Source organism: Alosa sapidissima, chromosome 11, assembly GCF_018492685.1.
Source record: "Alosa sapidissima isolate fAloSap1 chromosome 11, fAloSap1.pri, whole genome shotgun sequence".
In the NCBI taxonomy this organism is placed as follows: domain Eukaryota; kingdom Metazoa; phylum Chordata; class Actinopteri; order Clupeiformes; family Clupeidae; genus Alosa; species Alosa sapidissima.
In genome coordinates this window covers 2,608,302-2,634,749 of record NC_055967.1, presented here as the reverse complement: position 1 = coordinate 2,634,749, position 26,448 = coordinate 2,608,302, and the positions used below count along the sequence as shown (strand labels likewise).

Below are 26,448 nucleotides of genomic sequence, written 5' to 3'. Positions count from 1 at the left end.
ATGTACATGTAAGTAATTAACTGGTACATGTAATAGGTTTATTCCACTGTATCAAAGAGTAACAAGGTTGTAGCAGCACAGCTGTTACAAGGATACAAGGATACAAGGAAGTTTATTGTCACATGCATATAGTTACTGGAAGTGAGAAATGCAGTGAAATTATGTCTGGTGTCAGCCTATTTGTGCATTTATATAAATGTAGCGTGACAAGTGTGCTTACATACAGCAAAAACTCTTCTGTATTGCCCTCTCTCTCTCTCTCTCTCTCTCTCTCTCTGTATATACACACACACACATTGCATACATACATACACATATAAATGCGTGACAAGTGTGTTTACATGCAGCACTAACTGTTTAAAAGCAATAACTGCAGTTCAGTAAAACCGACGACCTGTTCTGTATTCCTCTCTCATATATATGCACACACACAATACATACATACACATATAAATGTAGCGTGACAAGTGTGTTTACATACAGCAAAAACTTCTGTATTGCTCTCTCTCTCTTTCTGTATGTATGTGTGTGTGTGTGTATATATATATATATATGTATATGTATGCACACACACATACAGTATATCCATTGTATGTAATATTGCTTTACTAGCCTATTCTAATTTGGTTTGTTCTATTGACATGGAATGAATGATCAGGCACACGTGACTATGGAGTAGGTCTACTTCACAATTCAGATTTTCAGATGGTGCGTTGTGGCTGACAACGTCCCTAAAATCTCGAGTGTCTAGGTTTATTGCTGGCTCCTGGTTGCTGTAGTGCAATGATGTCATCTGCTGGCCGTGCGGCGCAATAGCGCCACAACATATGTAATTTCACTGGACATTACGGTAAAAATCTTGTTTTTCCTTACTAATATTCGTGTCATCCAGCTAACATATTGCTTAATTCTTTTGACATTTCGTTCCTTTATAAATTGTAATGTGATATAAAGGTAAGTTTTTGAATGTCATTACTCTGACATGTGAGGGAAAACGGCCACCGACGTGACCTGTTATACGGACAAGGGGAAATGCCATTAACTCGGCGTCATGCAGCAGGGATTTTCTTAATATCGATATTTCTCCACATTACTTGATCCAAATTCTGTAATTTTTGCTGGATAAATGTTGTACAAAAATGTAGTTTCGTATGAAAGTGGAATGGTTGTTGTCATAAGGCAGCGGCGTTAGTTTGAGCACATAATTGAGGTTTTGTTTACATGTGTTCAATGTAAGTCAATGGGCGCCCAAAGAATATTTTGCCGGATAGCGAGACAGCGGTGTTTTAATGGCCAATTGAAAGTGACGTTTATGTGATGAATGGAGTCAATGGGAACCGTAGACTAGCGGTGACCAAAGAATATTTTGCCGGTGAAACACTCGATTTGGTTCCTCATGGAATTTGTGTTTCCCCTACGGAGAACCTGTTCACTTCCCATTGTCAGTACGGGCTGCCTATGGCAGAGCCAAGGGGGCAGGCGAACGTTCGGAGAGTGTAGACCAGGGGTCTCAAACACCCGGCCCACGGGCCAAATCCGGCCCGCGTCCTGCCCAATTCCGGCCCGCGACGTATGACAAAATAATAATGTAATCCGGCCCTTGAGGCTATTAATTGCGACAAACAACGATACTGATTAAAATAGACGATAGATCCAGGTACGGGGGACAAATCTCATTTGTAGGCCTACTCTGCTCCACTATGTGCAAGACATCCAGAGCTTGATTCAAACCCAAAATCGCTGCGCAAAGTTTTCAGGAAATACTTGTATTACACGGGAGAAACACAAAGACGTGCATTTGTAATGACGCGGAAGCGATGCAGGCCATAGTGTTGCAGAAATTGAAGCAGAAATTAAGCAGAAATAGCCAGGCCTACACCAAATGTTGAAAAATGTCTTAGGTAAGCTTATTCACCTATTCTAATTCTGAAGGAGAATATCCTTTTGGAGATTATTATCGTCTATGACAGTGATAGTCACGGTGCGTCTGTGAATGGAGGTGCGTGTATACAACGGTGTCCACTAAGCATACCATGCTTGTTTCGACCCTCTGCCCAACATAGCTTGGAGGTTGCAGTGGTAATCGTGATGATAGTGTCCGTAATGGATGTGGTACAGACAGCAGGGCTAGTAGAAATAGGGCTCTAAAGAACTACAAAGTCACCCGCAATATGATGCGAACTTCTGGGTACTGCAGATTACCCGCGATAGGAACTGTTTGACCAGAATACTTTATTGTAGGCCTATATTGTAGTAATCTATTACTAAACCACAACATCTTAGGTGTTGGTATACATCTTAGGTGTTTTTCTGTTAATTTGTTATGTGGGTAATATGAAAAAAGGAAAGTAAACCTGCTTACATATGTTCATCCAGTATTTACTGAAAGGTGCATAATTTGAGGTGCTTGCCATCCAGTGACAAATTAGATGGGTAAATGTACCCCCTTCATAAACTTTTGTTTTACTCAAAGATTTTTACATTTACAGTATAACTTTATCTCTGACCACTTTCAAGCCATGGCCTTTTAAATTTTGATATAAAAATCCAATGGTGTTGCTTTCTTAACCCTGATGCCTAGTTATGAGAGGAAATATTTTTATTTGGTGTGAAACACACACACATACCTGTTTTTTATGTTTTTCATTTATTTTATAATTTGTATTAATATTTATTTTATCATTATTTTATTTATAGGCTAAGGTTGCTAGCACAGGTGTCTAAAACTAGATAAAAACACTTGCACTTTCTTTTTGCAGTTTTGTGTGGTATTTGAAAAAAAGAACATTGCATTTTCAGAAATAGCCGGCCCTCCAATCAGATGACGTTGGCAGAATTGGCCCCCAGCTCATTTGAGTTTGAGACCCCTGGTGTAGACACTATGGCAGATCTGAGGCTAAATAGTAGACCAGTTCACCTAGCCATCCCCATTGAACCCCATTCAATTTGGCGCCACTATTGACATCAAATAACATTACAGCTGAAGTGTTTTAAGCCTTTATATGAACTTTTTCTATTTTCGGAGTAATACAACATTGTTTGATTGGCGTCATAACCTCGTAACTGACTTACCAGCTGAGTAATACACTTTTTCCGAAATCAATGCTAAAGTGATGTAATAGTCCCGCCCCTTCCGTTTGCCTCCATGGGACCTATCTTTCAAAAAAATGTAACGGTAGTCTATGGCGAAAAAGAAATTATTTTCTGGTCCCGGTTGACTTGTGCCTTGAATTACCCATATGATGTTTGTCAATTTTAAAGACAAATTTTCATGTAAAGACATTTGCAGTTTGTTTCGTAACTATTGAATTACAACATTGTGAAAGATCGTAATTCCAACGACTACAAACCCATCAGTCGCGCTAGTGACGTTAGCTCATTCACAGCCACACTAGATTGTACAAGCATACCAGCAACAGGTCTTAATTGGGCTTTCCTTGCCGAAGAAAATACCATGAGCCCATAGACTCTACATTACATACTGTTAAGTGACATAGCAGGCAGCAAGATGCAACCATTAACTAGCATAACAGCTCTTATCGTTTCATTACGTTGGTGACGTACATCGTTCGAGACGAGAGATGTAGTCCACTGAGTGGATTCGCACAAAACCTACATAACTTTTGAAGTCTATCGAACAACAGTACTTTCTTGACGTGAAAAATTATCTTTTAAATTCACACACATCATATGTGAAGTTCGTGGCACAATTCAAACTGGACCAAAAAATTGTTATCTCTCCATTAACTCCCGTTCATCTTTTTTTGAAAGTTAGGTCCCATGGACCGGAAGTAGAAGGGCGTGACTTCGGCTCTCTATAGGCATACAGCCAAAGCAGGTGAAAGCGTCGCACAGGAGCAAGATAACCGTATTCTCTGGATAAGAACGAAAGCATCGGAGCACAACATTTCAGCGAAGTTTTGATGGATTGACAGTAACCTAGGCTATGAATGTGGCGAGTGCTGTTTATATTAAATCACATTTATCTACGAACAACTAGGACATTTAGAACAGTAATGTAGACATGGTGGTAACGAAGTAAGTGGCTACATACCCAATCTCTCGGTGCAGCTATCACAAGAGTTACACAAGTCAGACTACGTGCCTATGTTACATTTACGTCCCCTGAGCCTGCACAGAAAGCCTCGTCAACCAACAGGAAACGGTTGAAATTTGCTTCACCTGCCTCGATTGACGTCTACGTGATGACTCTGTCCATATCTTTTACTGTCTATGGGCAGAGCCAAGGGGGCAGGCGAATTCCCGGAAGTAGAAGCATCGATGTAGCGGTGGTTATCAACTCTCTGCTAACCCCATAGAACGGCCATTCATTTAGGATTTTTTTGAACTCCCATAACTTCATATAACATATATCATGTGCCGATATTTTAGCTTCTGTGTCATCTACATAAACAATAAAAGGCAAAACAAGACTCGACTACCTCGTACGTAACGTTAGGTTCCCGTAAGAAGAATGTTTAGCATGTCCGGTTGAAGGGAAGCTAACGCACTGAAGGGAGATAACCGTATTGTTTGGATAAGAAGCGTAGTCCAGTCAGCACGGAAACTCGTGAACAAAGCTATGTAGCCTACAATAGCATTGTATGTTAAGGTAAAGCATAGAGGCAAGTAAACCTAATGAAAAACAGTAGTTCAACAATAATCATTTCAGAGGTTTTCGATGGATTGACCATAGGTCAGAAAAGTGGAAAGAAGATTAGCTTCAAGACTAGAAGCTATAACTTTTTTGTTTTGTTTTGCCATGACTGTTTTTGAAGATGATCATGTGTGGTAGTTTCAACATTAACACGACTTGATATTACTTGTGAGGATGATATTAATAATAATACATAAATAAATGTTTAACTTTGATGACTTTGAAGGCAAAGGAAGTGTGAGAAGAATTTCTGTGTATCTATCATATGAGTTACAAGATTCAGTTCGATGGCTAACGTCACGAAGTTAAGTGCGAGTCTGCGCAGTACTGGGGGGACCAACTGAAAAATGACTCAGTGCCCTCCCATTGAGAGTGACGGAGTCTGTTCGTCCATTTCTTTTACTGTCTATGGGCAGAGCCCGTCTACGGAGAGCCTTGGCACTTCCTATCAAGCCTCATTGTATCGAAATTGGTTGCAGTTCCATTAGAATTGACCTTTCGCGAAGTCCCGCCCCCCTTAGTTACTGTTGCTAAGTCCGACAGCTAAGACCGGAGTAGAGTAGAACTTCAATGGTAGCTATAAGCCTGTCTGTAAAAGTTACAACCCAAGAGGCTCTTTTACAGAGTCACGGACCTGATTTCATTTAGAATCCGTTGAACAACTCCAGTATGCCATGGAGAAACATGTATTAAAATTAATATCTAGGTTTGTTGGGTGACAAACTTAGACTCAGACTTAGACTTAGAGTGGGACTCACTGATATTAATAGCTATCGTAACACCCCCAATTATCACCACTTTTGTTCAGAAATTCTAAAACAACGATGTTTTTTAACTAGGGGTGTGAATCTCTCATGTAAAAGACGATACGATTCACATCTAGATACATGGGCACGATTTGATACAAGAAAAGATACATGTTCATAAAAAACGATTCAGTACGATTCAATGCGATGCAGTTCGATGCAGTTGAAGAATGGAAAGCATTCTGAAAGATTTTTTATCATTTGCTTAAGGTGCACATTAATTTTATATTATAAATTATCATGGTCATGTCAATTAGGCAAAAACAAATGTGTGAATATGATTATCTAAACTGAGGTTTGTATCATATATTGTATTGAAATGAAAAAAGAATAGTCTACATTTCAGCCAAACAAAGCAGCCAAATACAACATAAAAATACATTTTTATAGACTTTTTAGATTTTATAGAGTTATATCTGATTGTTTTCAAGGAGCTGTAGCCTATTGTTGAGGTAAGACAATACCGAAATAAAATAAAACGGTGCTTAAGACAATCTTGGCCTTTTCTCATAGCCTACAAGAACAACATAGGCCTACATATTAATTAACTGGGCCTATTTTGTTCCAAGTCTGAGTGAATATGAACAAAATAATAATTTGTACATCGTTTTAGCAGCAAGGGCCAAATTATTCTTTAACATTAAGGAAATCCCTTCATCAAACGTAAGGCTACTCTACAGACTATCGTTGCCGTTTAGGAATGGTATAGTAAGTGTTTAATTTCGCGCTGGATTTTGACAAACAAAAGAGTAAAATCTGTCAAACACCGACAGAGTGCGAGTTGTCACGTGCTTAAGTTGCAGTAGATGTATGGGTAATGAAGTCCTTTGTCTATTTTGGCCAATGAGTGTAGCCCAAAACGAACTTCATTACCCACAAATCCGTGCCATGTGTAGTTTCAAAACAGGAAGTGGGATGAACGCGCTGCTTGCAACGTAATTCAGAGTCTGAGCGAGCAGAAAAGGTTATGAACCGATTTGTAACACGTAAATCGATATAACGACCGGTTCATTTCAGTTTTATTCCAATACGGGGCTTCACATATCGATGTAGCCGTACAGTAGGTATGCTCAGACCCCAGGTACGCCATGCACTAGATTACAGTATAAAGAGGAAAAAACGCACGCACATCCCGATCTAATCCTGGGTGCTGGACAAAACACTTACGATGAGAGAGAGGGGAAAAAAGTCCGCAACACCAGTATATGCTCCCAAGTTATAGTTTAATTACCGTGACGTTTGATGAAGGGCTTGAGTGGGCCCGAAACGTCACGGTAATTAAACTATAACTTGGGAGCATATACTGGTGTTGCGGACTTTTTTCCCCCTCTCACGCCATGCACTAGACCCATTACAGTTTGCATACCAGGAGAAAGTGGGCGTGGACGATGCCATCACTTATCTTCTACACAGGACACATTCTCACCTAGACAAGGGGAAAAGTGCTGTGAGAATCATGTTCTTTGATATTCTCAAGTGCTTTTAACACCATCCAACCCCTCAGACTGGGAGACAAGCTCTTGCAGATGGGTGTGGACGCTCACCTGGTAACCTGAATTACAGATTACCTGACCGAGCGACCAGTTCGTCAGACTGAAGAACTGTCTCTCTGACACTGATCAACAGCACCGGAGCACCACAGGGAACTGTGCTCTCTCCAGTCCTGTTCACCCTGTACGCATCTGACTTCTGCTACAACACCGAGTCATGCCTCATGCAGAAGTTTTCTGACGATACTGCAATTGTGGGGTGTATCAGGAACGGGCAGGAGGAAGAGTACAGAAGCCTTGTGGAGGACTTTGTGCAATGGTGCAAACTCAATCATCTTCAACTCAACACTTCAAAGACCAAGGAGATGGTGGTGGATTTCCGCAGGTCTAAGCCCACTCTGCTACCAGTCTCCATTGATGGGGTCAATGTGGAGGTGGTAAGCACCTCCAAGTATCTGGGTCTCAACTGGGACAATAAACTGGACTGGTCAGCCAACACTGACGCACTCTACAAGAAAGGGCAGAGCAGGCTGTACTTCCTGAGGAGGCTGCGGTCCTTCAATGTGTGCAGCAAGCTCCTCAGGATGTTCTACCAGTCTGTTGTTGCCAGCGTCCTCTTCTATGCAGTGGTATGCTGGGGAGGAAGCACAAAGAAGAAGGATGCGGGGTGACTTGACAGGCTGGTAAGGAAAGCTGGCTCTGTAGTGGGAGCTGAACTGGAGTGTATCACTTCAATATCTGACAAAAGGACCCTGACAAAAGAGATCTGACAAAAGAACAAACTGATCAACATCTTGGACAATGAGTGTCATCCACTTCACAGCACTATTGTAAAGCAGAAGAGCCTGATCAGCTGGTGACTTCGCTCACTGCCAGACAGACTGAGGAAGTCATTTGTCCCCAGGGCCATTTAACTGTTCAATGCTTCACTTAAGGGAAGAGGAGAGAGAGACTGTCTTTCTGCCTCACTGTTTGCGTGCTATATTAGCACATATGCATAACCCCTCCCTCCATGCCACAGCCGAACTGTGGCCACACTTATACTTTTTCTTAATATAGTTATATATATATATATATATATATATATATATATATATATATATATATATATATAGACTTTATTCTTGCACTGTTGGACTTACTCATTTGCACCATCACCATGACACTCACTCACACAGAGCACCTTACCATACCTTACTATGCACAGAGAATCACAGGCTCAGTCCCTGCCTCAGTCATTGCAAGCACCTCTTGATTGATTAATCACCCACTATGTGGATACTGTTTTTAGAATTCATTTAGTGTTATTTAGTATAATTTGTATTTTAGTATATTTAGTATATTCTTTATCTTCTACTGTCCTTATTGCTTAGTTGTGTTTTTTATATTACATACTTTTAATTACTTTTTTCTGCTGTTAGTGAATGTGTGTGTGATGTCTATGCTACTGAGACCTGGAGTTTCCCCTGGGGATCAATAAAGTATCTATCTATCTCTCTATCTCTCTCTCTCTCATCGACTGGAACAGAGTGACTAGGAGCTCCTTAAGAGCATGAGCAGCTCATTCATCTTCTCCTCAAATGCGTCCATCCACTGTGCCATGCAGATAATGGATGTCTTCATTGCTAAAGAAAAATGGATGGTGTCAGTTTTAGTTGTTATACATTATATACTTGCATACGAATAAATTAAGCGAGTCTTCTTACCGCTCATTTCCATCTCCATGGCCGAGCCACCTCCCTTTGTGTGATGTCACTTCTGCTGTTTACAACAAAAAAAGTTAGTTACTCTCAAGCTCCTTGTCATGAAATTGTATTTAATTGGAAATGAAAAATTCAAAGCCACTGTACCTTCAACTGGGTCCCAAGATGAAGTGGCAGGCATTATAATAGGCAATCGCTTAAAAAAAAAACTCAGGTGGTGGAGGCAGTGACATCTGCTGACCTAAAAAAAATCATAAAAGACCATACAATCTGTACTGATTGCAAAAGGAATATTTGAATTGTGTAAATAATGTAGTCTGCACTTAAGAGGTCTTACCATCACTTGACCCTACACTGCCTTTTGTGGACGCATGCATCTTCTTCCGCCTCAATGCTGGAAGTGTCCATCAGCCGCTGACATTTTTCCATGGCTTTGGTGTACGAATCTAGATTAAGAGAACAAAGTTTTTGTATATTTATCCCAGCTTTTGACTTGATGCATTGTAGCCCAGAGAAGTTCTAATGGGGAGACACAGCATCCATTGAAATGCATGGGGTTAGTTTGTAAAGCCAGTATGGCAGCTGTGTATAGCCTACTACACATATTCCGCCCCTTCCTGTATGCTTCCCAAGAGACCTCTGAAGTTTGCTTACAAAAAGGAACCAAAACTGCCATCTTTGCCTATATAAGGAGATCAGGGTGTTAATTTAAGCTAACTACCTATGGCAAGTTACATTGCAAGTTAGCTCTGGGATAGCAAAAATCTAAGTTGCTCACTGATTACTGTAGACTACCACTCGAAGGCAGAGGACAAGTGTGTTGAGCAAAACGTCTGTATTTCAGACTTCTTCGTCCCCGTGAGAGTGCAATAATTCTCTCCCCATGTTATTTTCCCATAGGAAAAATCGCCAGATACCGGATGTCAAAGATGGCAGCTTTTTTGTAGGCGAACTTCAGAAGTCTATGAGAGTGAAGCGAAATTTCGGTGTGTGGAAACCGACCGTTACAAGATGACCGCCGACTCGCAGTGGTGTAGCCCATAGCCATCTCTATGGCTCTGGTGTAGCCTAGTCTATGTGATACGCAGGACTATGCAGTATACCCACTTAAAAAGCATCACCATCTCGGTACTTATAATAAACAAGGATACGTATTAACATTTGGGGTTGATCACAGTACAGTATACCCACTACAGCTAACTACTACATCACAGTAAATCCAGCTATAGCCTACACTACACCACTGCTGAGTGACTTGCCTGAAAGGACTGACTGTACACTAAAACTAATTAAAAGAAACGGTAGCCTATTTCTTATTTGTAACAACAACGCGAGCAGGTTAACACGATGACACAAAGCGGCAAAACATACACGTTGTGCACAGCAGCAAACACCAACGAACAGAGCAATGCAACACTAGCTGGTAACTTACAAACTCGGCAAAATCGGAATATAACAAAGCCCTACGAGTGAAAGGACTTAAGATTAAGGACCACACATATACCAGACCAGACGCTATCAATAGTTACAACAATGATCTAATAAGATAGTAAATTTAAGCAAAAAAATGTCAAACAGATCACATTTCAGCAAATTCAGCAGCTGTCACCAGTGTTATCCGCCATCTTCGTTTACTTTTCACAGCTATATCAGAGATTGACACAAAGGATTTTGGGTAGTAGGGAGCAAGAAGGATACATCAATGCTGCTTTCAAAAGCAACTGTTATTGGGGTAGTTTTTAAGATATCTTAGAAACCAGCATTTTTTTCTTCTGTTTTTGAACTGCACTTGCTGCCTCGCTCCCCATTTAGATATCTTTAAGGCAGCAGTTTTACTCTTTTCGAACAGAGCCATAGAGTTACAGTGAATATATCTTTTTCTTTTTCTCCATTTGAAGCGGGCAAACTCCTCAAATTACCACGTTCAGGAGTGAAGATAGCAACAATAATACTGGAGTGAGTCACATCACTGAATTAGTTATTACCATGAGCAATGTAATGTAATGTTCCATATCAACTAATATGATGCCAATGTGACACAGAGCATTTCAGAAGTAACAAATGAGTCCCAGGCTCCAGAGGGTTAATTTTACAGCTGAAAATTAAATATCGAGTGATCTGATGTGTTGGTGCTTCGTCTCTGATGTGGTTTTAATTTTGTTTTGTTTTTCTGTTTTGTATTTGCTTTTTGTGTTTAGAAGTGACTTTCCGGATTACAGTAACAGCCTTGAAGAGTACAGTGAAAGGGGTAATGAGTACTCAGGTAATTTATGGAAAATAATTGTAAAAATCTAAAAACAGTCTATTTTCACACACAAGTCATGCACTATAGTTGTTTTATTCCCTCAATGTTGTTTTTATTACAGTACAGCATACTTTTCAAACAGGAGCATGGTGAGTACTGTATGTGGCTACTTGTCAAATTTACCAGTAACGATGGTAGTATAAGGAGCTGGGCTAGTGAAAAGTGGTGGGTTTAATTGTTTAATTTCCAGTCGTGCCTCTTGAGCACTTAACCCCAAGTTGCTCCGGGGACATTAGTTCTTCTTCTTCTATGCTTTTGTACTAAACAATAACATACAGACGATAAAACAGAATTTATAAAGCAGGTCAATAATATTACCAATTTGCAGATTGCTGTATCGCTGAATTTCAGCATCAACACTATAGCTCAACAAGTGAATGTGGTTAGCCCTGTTTTCCAAGTGATCTGTATGGTGTTACAACAATGGGAACAGATCCTAACATTACATGATAAGCTGTTGGCAAGTTACGTATAGAAGGATTACAGCATTGCACTAATCACTGTCTGTTAACCCTACATGAAACACAATCGGATAAAAGAGCACAACTTGTTCTTTTGCAGTGATAGATCCAGTTATCTGTGGTAGTGTAATTATGTCAATTTCATGTTTGATGTGCTGTTGACTGCCTGTATCATTACACCTTCTTTACCTGGTGTGTGTAAAGCTCATGATGATGCCATATGGACAGCTGCTTGGGGTAAAAGTCAAACAGATGCATCAGAGACCATAGTGACTGGGTCTTTGGATGACATGGTGAAAGTCTGGAAATGGTAAGAGTTTTGTATATAACTTTTTTTTTTTATTCTGGTTGCTAATCACCACTACACCTTTGTAACATAGTTTGCAGTGTTTCCCATAGAATTTGATCGAAGGGAACCCTTGCAATTGTAACACAGTTAAAAGGCTGCTGATTTGTGGATGCAATTCATAACGTTATTATTTATACAATTGTGTATAACAATTATTTATCAAAATAACAGCTGCAATGTGCAATTTTAACAAACACCATACAAACTATACAACACTATACAAAAATTTACAAATATTTGGGTTAAAAAGTGCTAAACGACATAACTGAAACAAAAACAGTGAATTAATGTGTGCAATTTTAACAAACACTACCAACTATACAACACTGAAGTGCAAAAGAAAGTGCAAAACAACATTTTCAAAATGTGCAAAGGTGATCACAGTCACTGCTTATGGCAGAGCTGACTTCTAGCATCGCTACAGGGTATTCTCCTTAGTTTTAAAAAAACAATTCAAGGGCCCTTTGGTAGACTGTTGCCCTGCAGCCTGTTCCGCAAGTCTGTCTTGATCTATACACGGAGAGTGAATGAAGTTTAGATTATTTTATACTTTTGTGTAAGATTTACAATTTTGAATTAGAATGTTTGGCAAACGATGATAAATAGCGCGATGACATTCAACGACCAGATGCCGCTGTTCGGACGCATCACACGATTCAGAGGCATATCACATATAGGCCTACCCGTAAAACCTCAAATTATGGCCAGGATAATAATTGCCTACCAGTAGCCTATGGCCATTAGTTCACGAGCACTAAAAGACATTGTTTCGATTTAACTCAATCAAATTAAAAAGCTCTTCTTAATATTTTATATTGTTGGTTGGTTTAATACTGTTGTCAATGAAAAATCGTTGTCCTAATGGGTCTCAACACGTCACTCTCAAGCTACCAGTCACTTGCTGTCCCCTTCTGAGCTTGCCAGAGGCTGAAGTCTTAGGCTACTACATTTTACTTTACATTACATTACATTTGGCTGACGCATTTTTAACCAAAGCTACTAACAACATGGTAAACAGTTTAAGCTTTTTAAGCAATTCTCAGAACAATAAGAACTAGAGAATGTAATTCCAGGGAATTACGAGTGCATGAAAATGCAAAAATGGCTGCTGAATGAAATATTGTCGTATATTGTCTAAAATATAATCTAGGTAAAAAGATGGAGGTCAGATAGAGAAAAAAGCTGGCGGGGACTCATAGTTGATGACAACTGACAGTTGGAATGGCCGAACAGTTAAATAGTTGAGTAGTTTAAATAGTTAAATTATTTTATAGCGAATTATTGTATTGAGGACTTATTTTGAAGTTGAGGACAGAGGAAACAGTTGGCGGGAGTTGTAGTTGATGACAACTGACAGTTGGAATGGCTGAACAGTTAAATAGTTGGGTTGTTGCTAGGGTACTTGAAGTCGTTGCTATGTTGTTGCTAGGGTGTCCATGGTGGCTAAGTATCAGTAGTTGAACAGTTAAATAGTTGGATAGCTTAAATGGTTAAATTATTTAATAGGGAATTATTGTAGTGGAGACTTTTATTTTGAAACAGTTGTGGGCAGAGGAAACAGTTGAACAGGATCTGTAGTCTTAAGAGAGCCAGATTGTATGCTTAAAGCCTGAGACAAACAGTTGCTGGAGGTGGCCGGAACCATATGGCTCTGGCCGGAACACTTGGCTTAGGATTCCAAGTGCCCTATTGTGATGCCATAATCGCCAATGTTAAGTCTATGGGGAAATGTTTAATAGTTTTTTAATTAATAGTTCAAAAAGTATAAAAGTTACAAAGCTGAAAAATACATAGCACACATGTCCTAAGTAAGACCTATGTAACATAGTTTGAATGAAGTTTCTACGTTAAACGGTTGAAGCTGCATTAAGTGCGTTAGAAGAAGAAAAATAATAAGAACTAGAAAAGCATTTCCTGAAGGAAATACAGTGCATGAAAATGCAAAAATATGATGTAAAATATCATACAGAGTAAAAACAAACTATATTGGTTGCTAAGTAGATGAGGTTTAATATAGTTGGAATGACTGAACAGTTAAATAGGTGGATAGTTTAAATGGTTAAATTATTTAGGTAGATAGTTGACGATAACTGACAGTTGGAATGGCTCTAATGTTTGCTAGCAGTTATGCTAACTATGTTAACAAAGATAATAATATTAACCAAGTTACTATGCTAACTAGCATGCTAACAATGTTAAAATGCTAAGTATGTTAACCATATTACTTAGCTGACTTAGCTCATCATTTTAAGCAGTTTTGCTAAAACTGCTAACTAGCATGCTAACATGCTAGCATGCTAACCATGTGACTTAGCTAATCATTTTTAGCAGTTTTGCTTAAAATGCTAGCTAGCATGCTAACTATGCTAACCATGTGACTTAGCTAACTTAGCTAATCATTTTAAGCAGTTTTGCTAAAAATGCTAACTAGCATGTTAACTATGCTAACCATGTGACTTAGCTAATCATTTTCAGCAGTTTTGTTAAAAATGCTAACTAGCATGCTAGCATGCTAACTATGCTAACCATGTGACTTACCTAACTTAGCTAATCATTTTAAGCAGTTTTGCTAAAAATGTTAATTAGCATGCTAACTATGCTAGTATGCTAACCATGTTACTTAGCTAACTTAGCTAACTAGCTACAGTGGGTAGGAGTCATAGTTGATGACAAGTAACAGTTACAATGGCTGAACAGTTAAAAAGTTCAGTAGTTTAAAGGGTTAAATTGTTTAACAGTAAAATATTATAGTGAGGACTTTTATTTTGAAACAGTTTTTGGCAGAGGAAGCAGTTGAACAGGATGTGTAGTCTTAATAGGGCCAGTTTGTATGCTTAAAGCCTGAGACTGGCAGTTGGTCCAGGTGGCCCGAACACCTGCCATAGGATTCTAATTGCTTAACGGCCGTATTGTGGTGTCATAATCATAATGTTAAGTCAATGGGGAAATTTTGATAGTTTTTAATTAATAGTTTAAAAAGTATAAAAGTTACAAAGCTGAAAAATACATAGCACCCATGTCCTAAGTAAGACCTACGTAACATAGTTTGAATGAAGTTTCTACGTTAAACGGTTGAAGCTGCATTAAGTGCGTTAGAAGAAGAAGAATAAGAACTAGAAAAGCATTTCCTGAAGGAAATACAGTGCATGAAAATGCAAAAATATGATGTAAAATATCATACAGAGTAAAAACAAACTATAATGGTTGCTAGGTAGATGAGGTTTAATATAGTTGGAATGACTGAACAGTTAAATAGGTGTATAGTTTAAATGGTTAAATTATTTAGGTAGATAGTTGACGATAACTGACAGTTGGAATGGCTCTAATGTTTGCTAGCAGTTATGCTAACTATGTTAACAAAGATAATAATGTTAACCAAGTTACTATGCTAACTAACATGCTAACAATGTTAAAATGTTAAGTATGCTAACCATGTGACTTAGCTAACTTAGCTAATCATTTTTTGCAGTTTTGCTAAAAATGCTAACTAGCATGCTAACATGCTAACTATGCTAACCATATGACTTAGCTAACTTAGCTAATCATTTTAAGAGGTTTTGCTAAAAATGCTAACTAGCATGCTAACATGCTAGCATGCTAACCATGTGATTTAGCTAACTTAGCTAATCATTTTAAGCAGTTTTGCTAAAAATGCTAACTAGCATGCTAGCATGCTAACTATGCTAACCATGTTACTTAGCTAACTAGCTACAGTGGGTAGGAGTCATAGTTGATGACAAGTAACAGTTACAATGGCTGAACAGTTAAAAAGTTCAGTAGTTTAAAGGGTTAAATTGTTTAACAGTAAAATATTATAGTGAGGACTTTTATTTTGAAACAGTTTTTCTATGTTAACAAAGATAATAATGTTAACAAAGTTACTATGCTAACTAGCATGCTAACTATGCTAACCATGTTACTTAGCTAACTTAGCTAATCATTTTTTGCAGTTTTGCTAAAAATGCTAACTAGCATGCTAACATGCTAACTATGCTAACCATATGACTTAGCTAATCATTTTAAGAGGTTTTGCTAAAAATGCTAACTAGCATGCTAGCATGCTAACCATGTGATTTAGCTAACTTAGCTAATCATTTTAAGCAGTTTTGCTAAAAATGCTAACTAGCATGCTAGCATGCTAACTATGCTAACCATGTTACTTAGCTAACTTAGCTAACTAGCTACAGTGGGTAGGAGTCATAGTTGATGACAAGTAACAGTTACAATGGCTGAACAGTTAAAAAGTTCAGTAGTTTAAAGGGTTAAATTGTTTAACAGTAAAATATTATAGTGAGGACTTTTATTTTGAAACAGTTTTTCTATGTTAACAAAGATAATAATGTTAACAAAGTTACTATGCTAACTAGCATGCTAACTATGCTAACCATGTTACTTAGCTAACTTAGCTAATTGTTTTTAGTAGTTTTGCTAAAATTGCTAACTAGCATGCTAACATGCTAGCATGCTAACTATGCTAACCATATGACTTAGCTAACTTAGCTAATCATTTTAAGCAGTTTTGCTAAAAATGTTAACTAGCATGCTAACATGCTAACTATGCTAACCATATGACTTAGCTAACTTAGCTAATCATTTTAAGAGGTTTTGCTAAAAATGCTAACTAGCATGCTAGCATGCTAACCATGTGATTTAGCTAACTTAGCTAATCATTTTAAGCAGTTTTGCTAAAAATGCTAACTAGCATGCTAGCATGCTAACTATGCTAACCATGTTACTTAGCTAACTTAGCTAACTAGCTACAGTGGGTAGGAGTCATAGTTGATGACAAGTAACAGTTACAATGGCTGAACAGTTCAAAAGTTCAGTAGTTTAAAGGGTTAAATTGTTTAACAGTGAAATATTGTAGTGAGGACTTTTATTTTGAAACAGTTTTTGGCAGAGGAAGCAGTTGAACAGGATGTGTAGTCTTAATAGGGCCAGTTTGTATGCTTAAAGCCTGAGACTGGCAGTTGGTCCAGGTGGCCCGAACACCTGCCATAGGATTCTAATTGCTTAACGGCTCTATTGTGATGTCATCAGCCCATGTTAAGTCTATGGGGAAATTTTGACTAGTTTTTAATTAATAGTTTAAAAAGTATAAAAGTTACAAAGCTGAAAAATACATAGCACCCATGTCCCAAGTAAGACCTACGTAACATAGTTTGAATGAAGTTTCTACGTTAAACGGTTGAAGCTGCATTAAATGCGTTAGAAGAAGAATAAGAACTAGAAAAGCATTTCCTGAAGGAAATACAGTGCATGAAAATGCAAAAATATGATGTAAAATATCATACAGAGTAAAAACAAACTATATTGGTTGCTAAGTAGATGAGCTTTAATATAGTTGGAATGACTGAACAGTTAAATAGGTGGTTAGTTTAAATGGTTAAATTATTTAGGTAGATAGTTGACGATAACTGACAGTTGGAATGGCTCTAATGTTTGCTAGCAGTTATGCTAACTATGTTAACAAAGATAATAATGTTAACAAAGTTACTATGCTAACTAGCATGCTAACATGCTAGCATGCTAACTATGCTAACCATGTTACTTAGCTAACTTAGCTAATTGTTTTTAGTAGTTTTGCTAAAATTGCTAACTAGCATGCTAACATGCTAGCATGCTAACTATGCTAACCATATGACTTAGCTAACTTAGCTAATCATTTTAAGCAGTTTTGCTAAAAATGTTAACTAGCATGCTAACATGCTAACTATGCTAACCATATGACTTAGCTAACTTAGCTAATCATTTTAAGAGGTTTTGCTAAAAATGCTAACTAGCATGTTAGCATGCTAACCATGTGATTTAGCTAACTTAGCTAATCATTTTAAGCAGTTTTGCTAAAAATGCTAACTAGCATGCTAGCATGCTAACTATGCTAACCATGTTACTTAGCTAACTTAGCTAACTAGTTACAGTGGGTAGGAGTCATAGTTGATGACAAGTAACAGTTACAATGGCTGAACAGTTAAAAAGTTCAGTAGTTTAAAGGGTTAAATTGTTTAACAGTGAAATATTGTAGTGAGGACTTTTATTTTGAAACAGTTTTTGGCAGAGGAAGCAGTTGAACAGGATGTGTAGTCTTAATAGGGCCAGTTTGTATGCTTAAAGCCTGAGACTGGCAGTTGGTCCAGGTGGCCCGAACACCTGCCATAGGATTCTAATTGCTTAACGGCTCTATTGTGATGTCATCAGCCCATGTTAAGTCTATGGGGAAATTTTGACTAGTTTTTAATTAATAGTTTAAAAAGTATAAAAGTTACAAAGCTGAAAAATACAAAGCCCACATGTCCTAAATAAGACCTACGTAACATAGTTTGAATGAAGTTTCTACGTTAAACGGTTTAAGCTGCATTAACTGCGTTAGAAGAAGAAGAATAAGAAGAAGAAAAAGCCTTGGAATAACAGTACAGTGCATTTTCATGCACTGTAATAATAAAATGCCTTGGAATAACAGTACAGTGCATTTTCATGCACTGTAATAAGAAGCCTAGGAAGAACAGTACAGTGCATTTTCATGCACTGTAATAAGAAGAAGCCTAGGAAGAACAGTACAGTGCATTTTCATGCACTGTAACTAGAAAAGCATTTCCTGACGGAAATACAGTGCATGAAAATGCAAAAAATATGATGTCAAATATCATACAGAGTAAAAACAAACTATATTGGTTGCTAGGTAGATGAGGTTTAATATAGTTGGAATGACTGAACAGTTAAATAGGTGGATAGTTTATATAGATAAATGATTTACTTGGTAGATAAGGTTTAATATAGTTGGAATGATTGAACGGTTAAATAAGTGGATACTCTAAATGGTTAAATTATTTAGGTAGATAGTTGATGATAACTGACACTTGGAATGGCTCTAATGTTTGCTAGCAGTTATGCTACCTATGTTAACAAAGATAATAATGTTAACCAAGTTACTATGCTAACTAGCATGCTAACAATGTTAAAATGCTAACTATGCTAACCATGTGACTTAGCTAACTTATCTAATTATTTTTAGCAGTTATGCTAACTATGCTAACTAGCATGTTAACTATGCTAACCATGTTACTTAGCTGACTTAGCTAATCATTTTAAGCAGTTTTGCTAAAAATGCTAACTAGCATGCTAACATGCTAGCATGCTAACTATGCTAACCATGTTACTTAGCTAACTTAGCTAATCATTTTTAGTAGTTTTGCTAAAAATGCTAATTAGCATGATAACATGCTAGCATGCTAACCATGCTACTTAGCTAACTTAGCTAACTAGCTACAGTAGGTAGGAGTCATAGTTGATGACAAATAACAGTTACAATGGCTGAACAGTTAAAAAGTATTTTAGTATAAAACAGTATTACTTAGCTAACTTAGCTAATCATTTTTAACAGTTTTGCTAAAAATGCTAACTAGCATGCTAACATGCTAACTATGCTAACCATGTGACTTAGCTAACTTAGCTAATCATTTTAAGCAGTTTTGCTAAAAATGCTAACTAGCATGCTAACTATGCTAACCATGTGACTTAGCTAACTTAGCTAATCATTTTAAGCAGTTTTGCTAAAAATGCTAACTAGCATGCTAGCATGCTAACTATGCTAACCATGTTACTTAGCTAACTTAGCTAACTAGCTACAGTGGGTAGGAGTCATAGTTGATGACAAGTAACAGTTACAATGGCTGAACAGTTAAAAAGTTCAGTAGTTTAAAGGGTTAAATTGTTTAACAGTGAAATATTGTAGTGAGGACTTTTATTTTGAAACAGTTTTTGGCAGAGGAAGCAGTTGAACAGGATGTGTAGTCTTAATAGGGCCAGTTTGTATGCTTAAAGCCTGAGACTGGCAGTTGGTCCAGGTGGCCCGAACACCTGCCATAGGATTCTAATTGCTTAACGGCTCTATTGTGATGTCATCAGCCCATGTTAAGTCTATGGGGAAATTTTGACTAGTTTTTAATTAATAGTTTAAAAAGTATAAAAGTTACAAAGCTGAAAAATACAAAGCCCACATGTCCTAAATAAGACCTACGTAACATAGTTTGAATGAAGTTTCTACGTTAAACGGTTTAAGCTGCATTAACTGCGTTAGAAGAAGAAGAATAAGAAGAAGAACTAGAAAAGCATTTCCTGAAGGAAATACAGTGCATGAAAATGCAAACAATATGATGTCAAATATCATACAGAGTAAAAACAAACTATATTGGTTGCTAGGTAGATGAGGTTTAAAATAGTTGGAATGACTGAACAGTTAAATAGGTGGATAGTTTATATAGGTAAATGATTTACTTGGTAGATAAGGTTTAATATAGTTGGAATGATTGAACGGTTAAATAAGTGGATAGTTTAAATGGTTAAATTATTTAGGTAGATAGTTGACGATAACTGACACTTGGAATGGCTCTAATGTTTGCTAGCAGTTATGCTAACTATGTTAACAAAGATAATAATGTTAACCAAGTTACTATGCTAACTAGCATGCTAACAATGTTAAAATGCTAAGTATGTTAACCATGTTACTTAGCTGACTTAGCTCATCATTTTAAGCAGTTTTGCTAAAAATGCTAACTAGCATGCTAACCATGTGACTTAGCTAATCATTTTAAGCAGTTTTGCTAAAAATGCTAACTAGCATGCTAACATGCTAACTATGCTAACCATGTTACTTAGCTAACTTAGCTAATTGTTTTAGTAGTTTTGCTAAAAATGCTAACTAGCATGCTAGCATGCTAACTATGCTAACCATATGACTTAGCTAACTTAGCTAATAATTTTAAGCAGTTTTGCTAAAAATGCTAATTAGCATGCTAACATGCTAGCATGCTAACTATGCTAACCATGTGACTTAGCTAACTTAGCTAACTAGCTACAGTGGGTAGGAGTCATAGTTGATGATAAGTAACAGTTACAATGGCTGAACAGTTAAAAAGTTCAGTAGTTTAAAGGGTTAAATTGTTTAACAGTGAAATATTGTAGTGAGGACTTTTATTTTGAAACAGTTTTAGGCAGAGGAAGCAGTTGAACAGGATGTGTAGTCTTAATAGGGCCAGTTTGTATGCTTAAAGCCTGAGACTGGCAGTTGGTCCAGGTGGCCCGAACACCTGCCATAGGATTCTAATTGCTTAACGGCCGTATTGTGATGTCATAATCATAATGTTAAGTCAATGGGGAAATTTTGATTTGTTTTTAATTAATAGTTTAAAAAGTATAAAAGTTACAAAGGTGAAAAATACAAAGCCCACATGTCATAAGTAAGACCTACGTAACATAGTTTGAATGAAGTTTCTACGTTAAACGGTTGAAGCTGCATTAAGTGCGTTAGAAGAAGAATAATAACTAGAAAAGCATTTCCTGAAGGAAATACAGTGCATGAAAATGCAAAAATATGATGTAAAATATCATACAGAGTAAAAACAAACTATATTGGTTGCTAAGTAGATGAGGTTTAATATAGTTGGAATGACTGAACAGTTAAATAGGTGGATAGTTTAAATGGTTAAATTATTTAGGTAGATAGTTGACGATAACTGACAGTTGGAATGGCTCTAATGTTTGCTAGCAGTTATGCTAACTATGTTAACAAAGATAATAATGTTAACCAAGTATGCTAACTAGCATGCTAACAATGTTAAAATGCTAAGTATGCTAACCATGTGACTTAGCTAACTTAGCTAATCATTTTTAGCAGTTATGCTAACTAGCATGCTAACTATGCTAACCATGTGACTTAGCTAATCATTTTTAGCAGTTTTGCTAAAAATGCTAACTAGCATGCTAACATGCTAGCATGCTAACATGCTAGCATGCTAACTATGCTAACCACATTACTTAGCTAACGTAGCTAATCATTTTAAGCAGTTTTGCTAAAAAATGCTAACTAGCATGCTAGCATGCTAACTATGCTAACCACATTACTTAGCTAACTTAGCTAATCATTTTAAGCAGTTTTGCTAAAAATGCTAACTAGCATGCTAACATGCTAGCATGCTAACTATGCTAACCATGTTACTTAGCTAACTTAGCTAATCATTTTTAGCAGTTTTGTTAAAAATGCTAACTAGCATGCTAGCATGCTAACTATGCTAACCACATTACTTAGCTAACTTAGCTAATCATTTTAAGCAGTTTTGCTAAAAATGCTAACTAGCATGTTAACATGCTAGCATGCTAATTATGCTAACCACGTGACTTAGCTAACTTAGCTAACTAGCTACAGTGGGTAGGAGTCATAGTTCATGACAAGTAACAGTTACAATGGCCGAACAGTTAGTAGTTTAAAGGGTTAAATTGTTTAACAGTAAAATATTATAGTGAGGACTTTTATTTTGAAACAGTTTTTGGCAGAGGAAGCAGTTGAACAGGATGTGTAGTCTTAATAGGGCCAGTTTGTATGCTTAAAGCCTGAGACTGGCAGTTGGTCCAGGTGGCCCGAACACCTGCCATAGGATTCTAATTGCTTAACGGCTCTATTGTGATGTCATCAGCCCATGTTAAGTCTATGGGGAAATTTTGACTAGTTTTTAATTAATAGTTTAAAAAGTATAAAAGTTACAAAGTTGAAAAATACAAAGCCCACATGTCCTAAGTAAGACCTACGTAACATAGTTTGAATGAAGTTTCTACGTTAAACGGTTTAAGCTGCATTAACTGCGTTAGAAGAAGAAGAATAAGAAGAAGAAAAAGCCTTGGAAGAACAGTACAGTGCATTTTCATGCACTGTAATAAGAAGAAGCCTAGGAAGAACAGTACAGTGCATTTTCATGCACTGTAAAAAGCCTTGGAATAACAGTACAGTGCATTTTCATGCACTGTAATAATAAAATGCCTTGGAATAACAGTACAGTGCATTTTCATGCACTGTAATAAGAAGCCTAGGAAGAACAGTACAGTGCATTTTCATGCACTGTAATAAGAAGAAGCCTAGGAAGAACAGTACAGTGCATTTTCATGCACTGTAACTAGAAAAGCATTTCCTGAAGGAAATACAGTGCATGAAAATGCAAAAAATATGATGTCAAATATCATACAGAGTAAAAACAAACTATATTGGTTGCTAGGTAGATGAGGTTTAATATAGTTGGAATGACTGAACAGTTAAATAGGTGGATAGTTTATATAGATAAATGATTTACTTGGTAGATAAGGTTTAATATAGTTGGAATGATTGAACGGTTAAATAAGTGGATACTTTAAATGGTTAAATTATTTAGGTAGATAGTTGATGATAACTGACACTTGGAATGGCTCTAATGTTTGCTAGCAGTTATGCTACCTATGTTAACAAAGATAATAATGTTAACCAAGTTACTATGCTAACTAGCATGCTAACAATGTTAAAATGCTAACTATGCTAACCATGTGACTTAGCTAACTTATCTAATTATTTTTAGCAGTTATGCTAACTATGCTAACTAGCATGTTAACTATGCTAACCATGTTACTTAGCTGACTTAGCTAATCATTTTAAGCAGTTTTGCTAAAAATGCTAACTAGCATGCTAACATGCTAGCATGCTAACTATGCTAACCATGTTACTTAGCTAACTTAGCTAATCATTTTTAGTAGTTTTGCTAAAAATGCTAATTAGCATGATAACATGCTAGCATGCTAACCATGCTACTTAGCTAACTTAGCTAACTAGCTACAGTAGGTAGGAGTCATAGTTGATGACAAATAACAGTTACAATGGCTGAACAGTTAAAAAGTATTTTAGTATAAAACAGTATTACTTAGCTAACTTAGCTAATCATTTTTAACAGTTTTGCTAAAAATGCTAACTAACATGCTAACTATGCTAACCATGTGACTTAGCTAACTTAGCTAATCATTTTAAGCAGTTTTGCTAAAAATGCTAACTAGCATGCTAACTATGCTAACCATGTGACTTAGCTAACTTAGCTAATCATTTTAAGCAGTTTTGCTAAAAATGCTAACTAGCATGCTAACATGCTAGCGTGCTAACTATGCTAACCATGTGACTTAGCTAACTTAGCTAATTATTTTAAGCAGTTTTGCTAAAAATGCTAACTAGCATGCTAACTATGCTAACCATGTGACTTAGCTAACTTAGCTAACTAGCTACAGTGGGTAGGTAGGTAGTCATAGTTGATGACAAGTAACAGTTACAATGGCTGAACAGTTAAAAAGTTCAGTAGTTTAAAGGGTTAAATTGTTTAACAGTGAAATATTGTAGTGAGGACTTTTATTTTGAAACTGTTTTTGGCAGAGGAAGCAGTTGAACAGGATGTGTAGTCTTAATAGGGCCAGTTTGTATGCTTAAAGCCTGAGACTGGCAGTTGGTCCAGGTGGCCCGAACACCTGCCATAGGATTCTAATTGCTGTGATGTCATAAAGGCCCAATGTTAAGTCAATGGGGAAATTTTGAGTAGTTTTTAATTAATAGTTTAAAAAGTATAAAAGTTACAAAGCTGAAAAATACATAGCACCCATGTCCTAAGTAAGACCTACGTAACATAGTTTGAATGAAGTTTCTACGTTAAACGGTTGAAGCTGCATTAAGTGCGTTAGAAGAAGAAGAAGAATAAGAACTAGAAAAGCATTTCCTGAAGGAAATACAGTGCATGAAAATGCAAAAATATGATGTAAAATATCATACAGAGTAAAAACAAACTATATTGGTTGCTAGGTAGATGAGGTTTAATATAGTTGGAATGACTGAACAGTTAAATAGGTGGATACTTTAAATGGTTAAATTATTTAGGTAGATAGTTGACGATAACTGACACTTGGAATGGCTCTAATGTTTGCTAGCAGTTATGCTAACTATGTTAACAAAGATAATAATGCTAACCAAATTACTATCCTAACTAGCATGCTAACAATGTTAAAATGTTAAGTATGCTAACCATGTGACTTAGCTAACTTAGCTAATCATTTTTAACACTTTTGCTAAAAATGCTAACTAGCATGCTAACATGCTAGCATGCTAACCATGTTACTTAACTAACTTAGCTAATCATTTTTAGCAGTTTTTCTTAAAAAGCTAACTAGCATGCTAACTATGCTAACCATGTTACTTAGCTAATCATTTTTAGCAGTTTTGTTTAAAATGCTAACAATGCTAACATGCTAACCATGCTAACTAGCTACAGTGGGTAGGAGTCATAGTTGATGACAAGTAACACTTACAATGGCTGAACAGTTAAAAAGTTCAGTAGTTTAAAGGGTTACATTGTTTAACAGTGAAATATTGTAGTGAGGACTTTTATTTTGAAACAGTTTTTGGCAGAGGAAGCAGTTGAACAGGATGTGTAGTCTTAATAGGGCCAGTTTGTATGCTTAAAGCCTGAGACTGGCAGTTGATCCAGGTGGCCCGAACACCTGCCATAGGATTCTAATTGCTTAACGGCTCTATTGTGATGTCATCAGCCCATGTTAAGTCTATGGGGAAATTTTGAACAGTTTTTAATTAATAGTTTAAAAAGTATAAAAGTTACAAAGCTGAAAAATACATAGCACCCATGTCCTAAGTAAGACCTACGTAACATAGTTTGAATGAAGTTTCTACGTTAAACGGTTGAAGCTGCATTAAGTGCGTTAGAAGAAGAATAATAACTAGAAAAGCATTTCCTGAAGGAAATACAGTGCATGAAAATGCAAAAATATGATGTAAAATATCATCATACAGAGTAAAAACAAACTATATTGGTTGCTAAGTAGATGAGGTTTAATATAGTTGGAATGACTGAACAGTTAAATAGGTGGATAGTTTAAATTATTTAGGTAGATAGCTGACGATAACTGACAGTTAGAATGGCTCTAATGTTTGCTAGCAGTTATGCTAACTATGTTAACAACGATAATAATGTTAACAAAGTTACTATGCTAACTAGCATGCTAACTATGCTAACCATGTTACTTAGCTAACTTAGCTAATTGTTTTTAGCAGTTTTGCTAAAAATGCTAACTAGCATGCTAACATGCTAGCATGCTAACTATGCTAACCATGTGACTTAGCTAACTTAGCTAATCATTTTAAGCAGTTTTGCTAAAAATGCTAACTAGCATGCTAACATGCTAGCATGCTAACTATGCTAACCATGTGACTTAGCTAACTTAGCTAATCATTTTTAGCAGTTTTGCTAAAAATGCTAACTAGCATGCTAACATGCTAGCATGCTAACTATGCTAACCATGTGACTTAGCTAACTTAGCTAATCATTTTTAGCAGTTTTGCTAAAAATGTTAACTAGCATGCTAACATGCTAGCATGCTAACTATGCTAACCATGCTACTTAGCTAACTTAGCTAACTAGCTACAGTGGGTAGGAGTCATAGTTGATGACAAGTAACAGTTACAATGGCTGAACAGTTCAAAAGTTCAGTAGTTTAACCCTTTCGTGCCCGTGCCGAACATTCCATTTTTGGTGCTGGATGACCTCCTTACACAAAAAACCTTATTTCTTGAGTATAATACATACCATCAATGGGATATACATACCATTGTAATCAGAAGGGTCAGTTCTATCAAATGATGTAAAATACATATGGTAATGTTGATATAGTAATGAACAGTCTTTGAAAATCCTCTCCAAATGTATACCGAAATTCGTTAAAATTGAATTTCATTCGCATAAAAATGAATTTTCATCATATTTCTATACGAGATAGAGAAAAATATAGAGTGTATGACATGTTCAGCAAGTTGTGGGCTATTTAACAAAAAAGACTG

General features: G+C 36.8%; 1 protein-coding gene across 3 annotated transcripts in view; it reads left to right on the top strand.

Moving 5' to 3' along the window:
- wdr61 (WD repeat domain 61) overlaps positions 1 to 26,448 on the top strand; it is a 58,646-nt gene that overhangs the window by 3,749 nt on the left and 28,449 nt on the right. Inside the window, exons 2-5 of one of the 3 annotated variants that reach the window (XM_042108863.1) lie at positions 10,555 to 10,612; positions 10,855 to 10,919; positions 11,023 to 11,050; positions 11,627 to 11,732. In XM_042108863.1, coding sequence (XP_041964797.1) covers positions 10,908 to 10,919; positions 11,023 to 11,050; positions 11,627 to 11,732 — 146 coding nt within the window. In that variant the 5' untranslated portion in view covers positions 10,555 to 10,612; positions 10,855 to 10,907. Of the gene's footprint in view, positions 1 to 828; positions 851 to 10,554; positions 10,613 to 10,854; positions 10,920 to 11,022; positions 11,051 to 11,626; positions 11,733 to 26,448 lie in introns of those variants that run through there. The other 2 variants (XM_042108864.1, XM_042108862.1) reach the window with 2 other exon arrangements.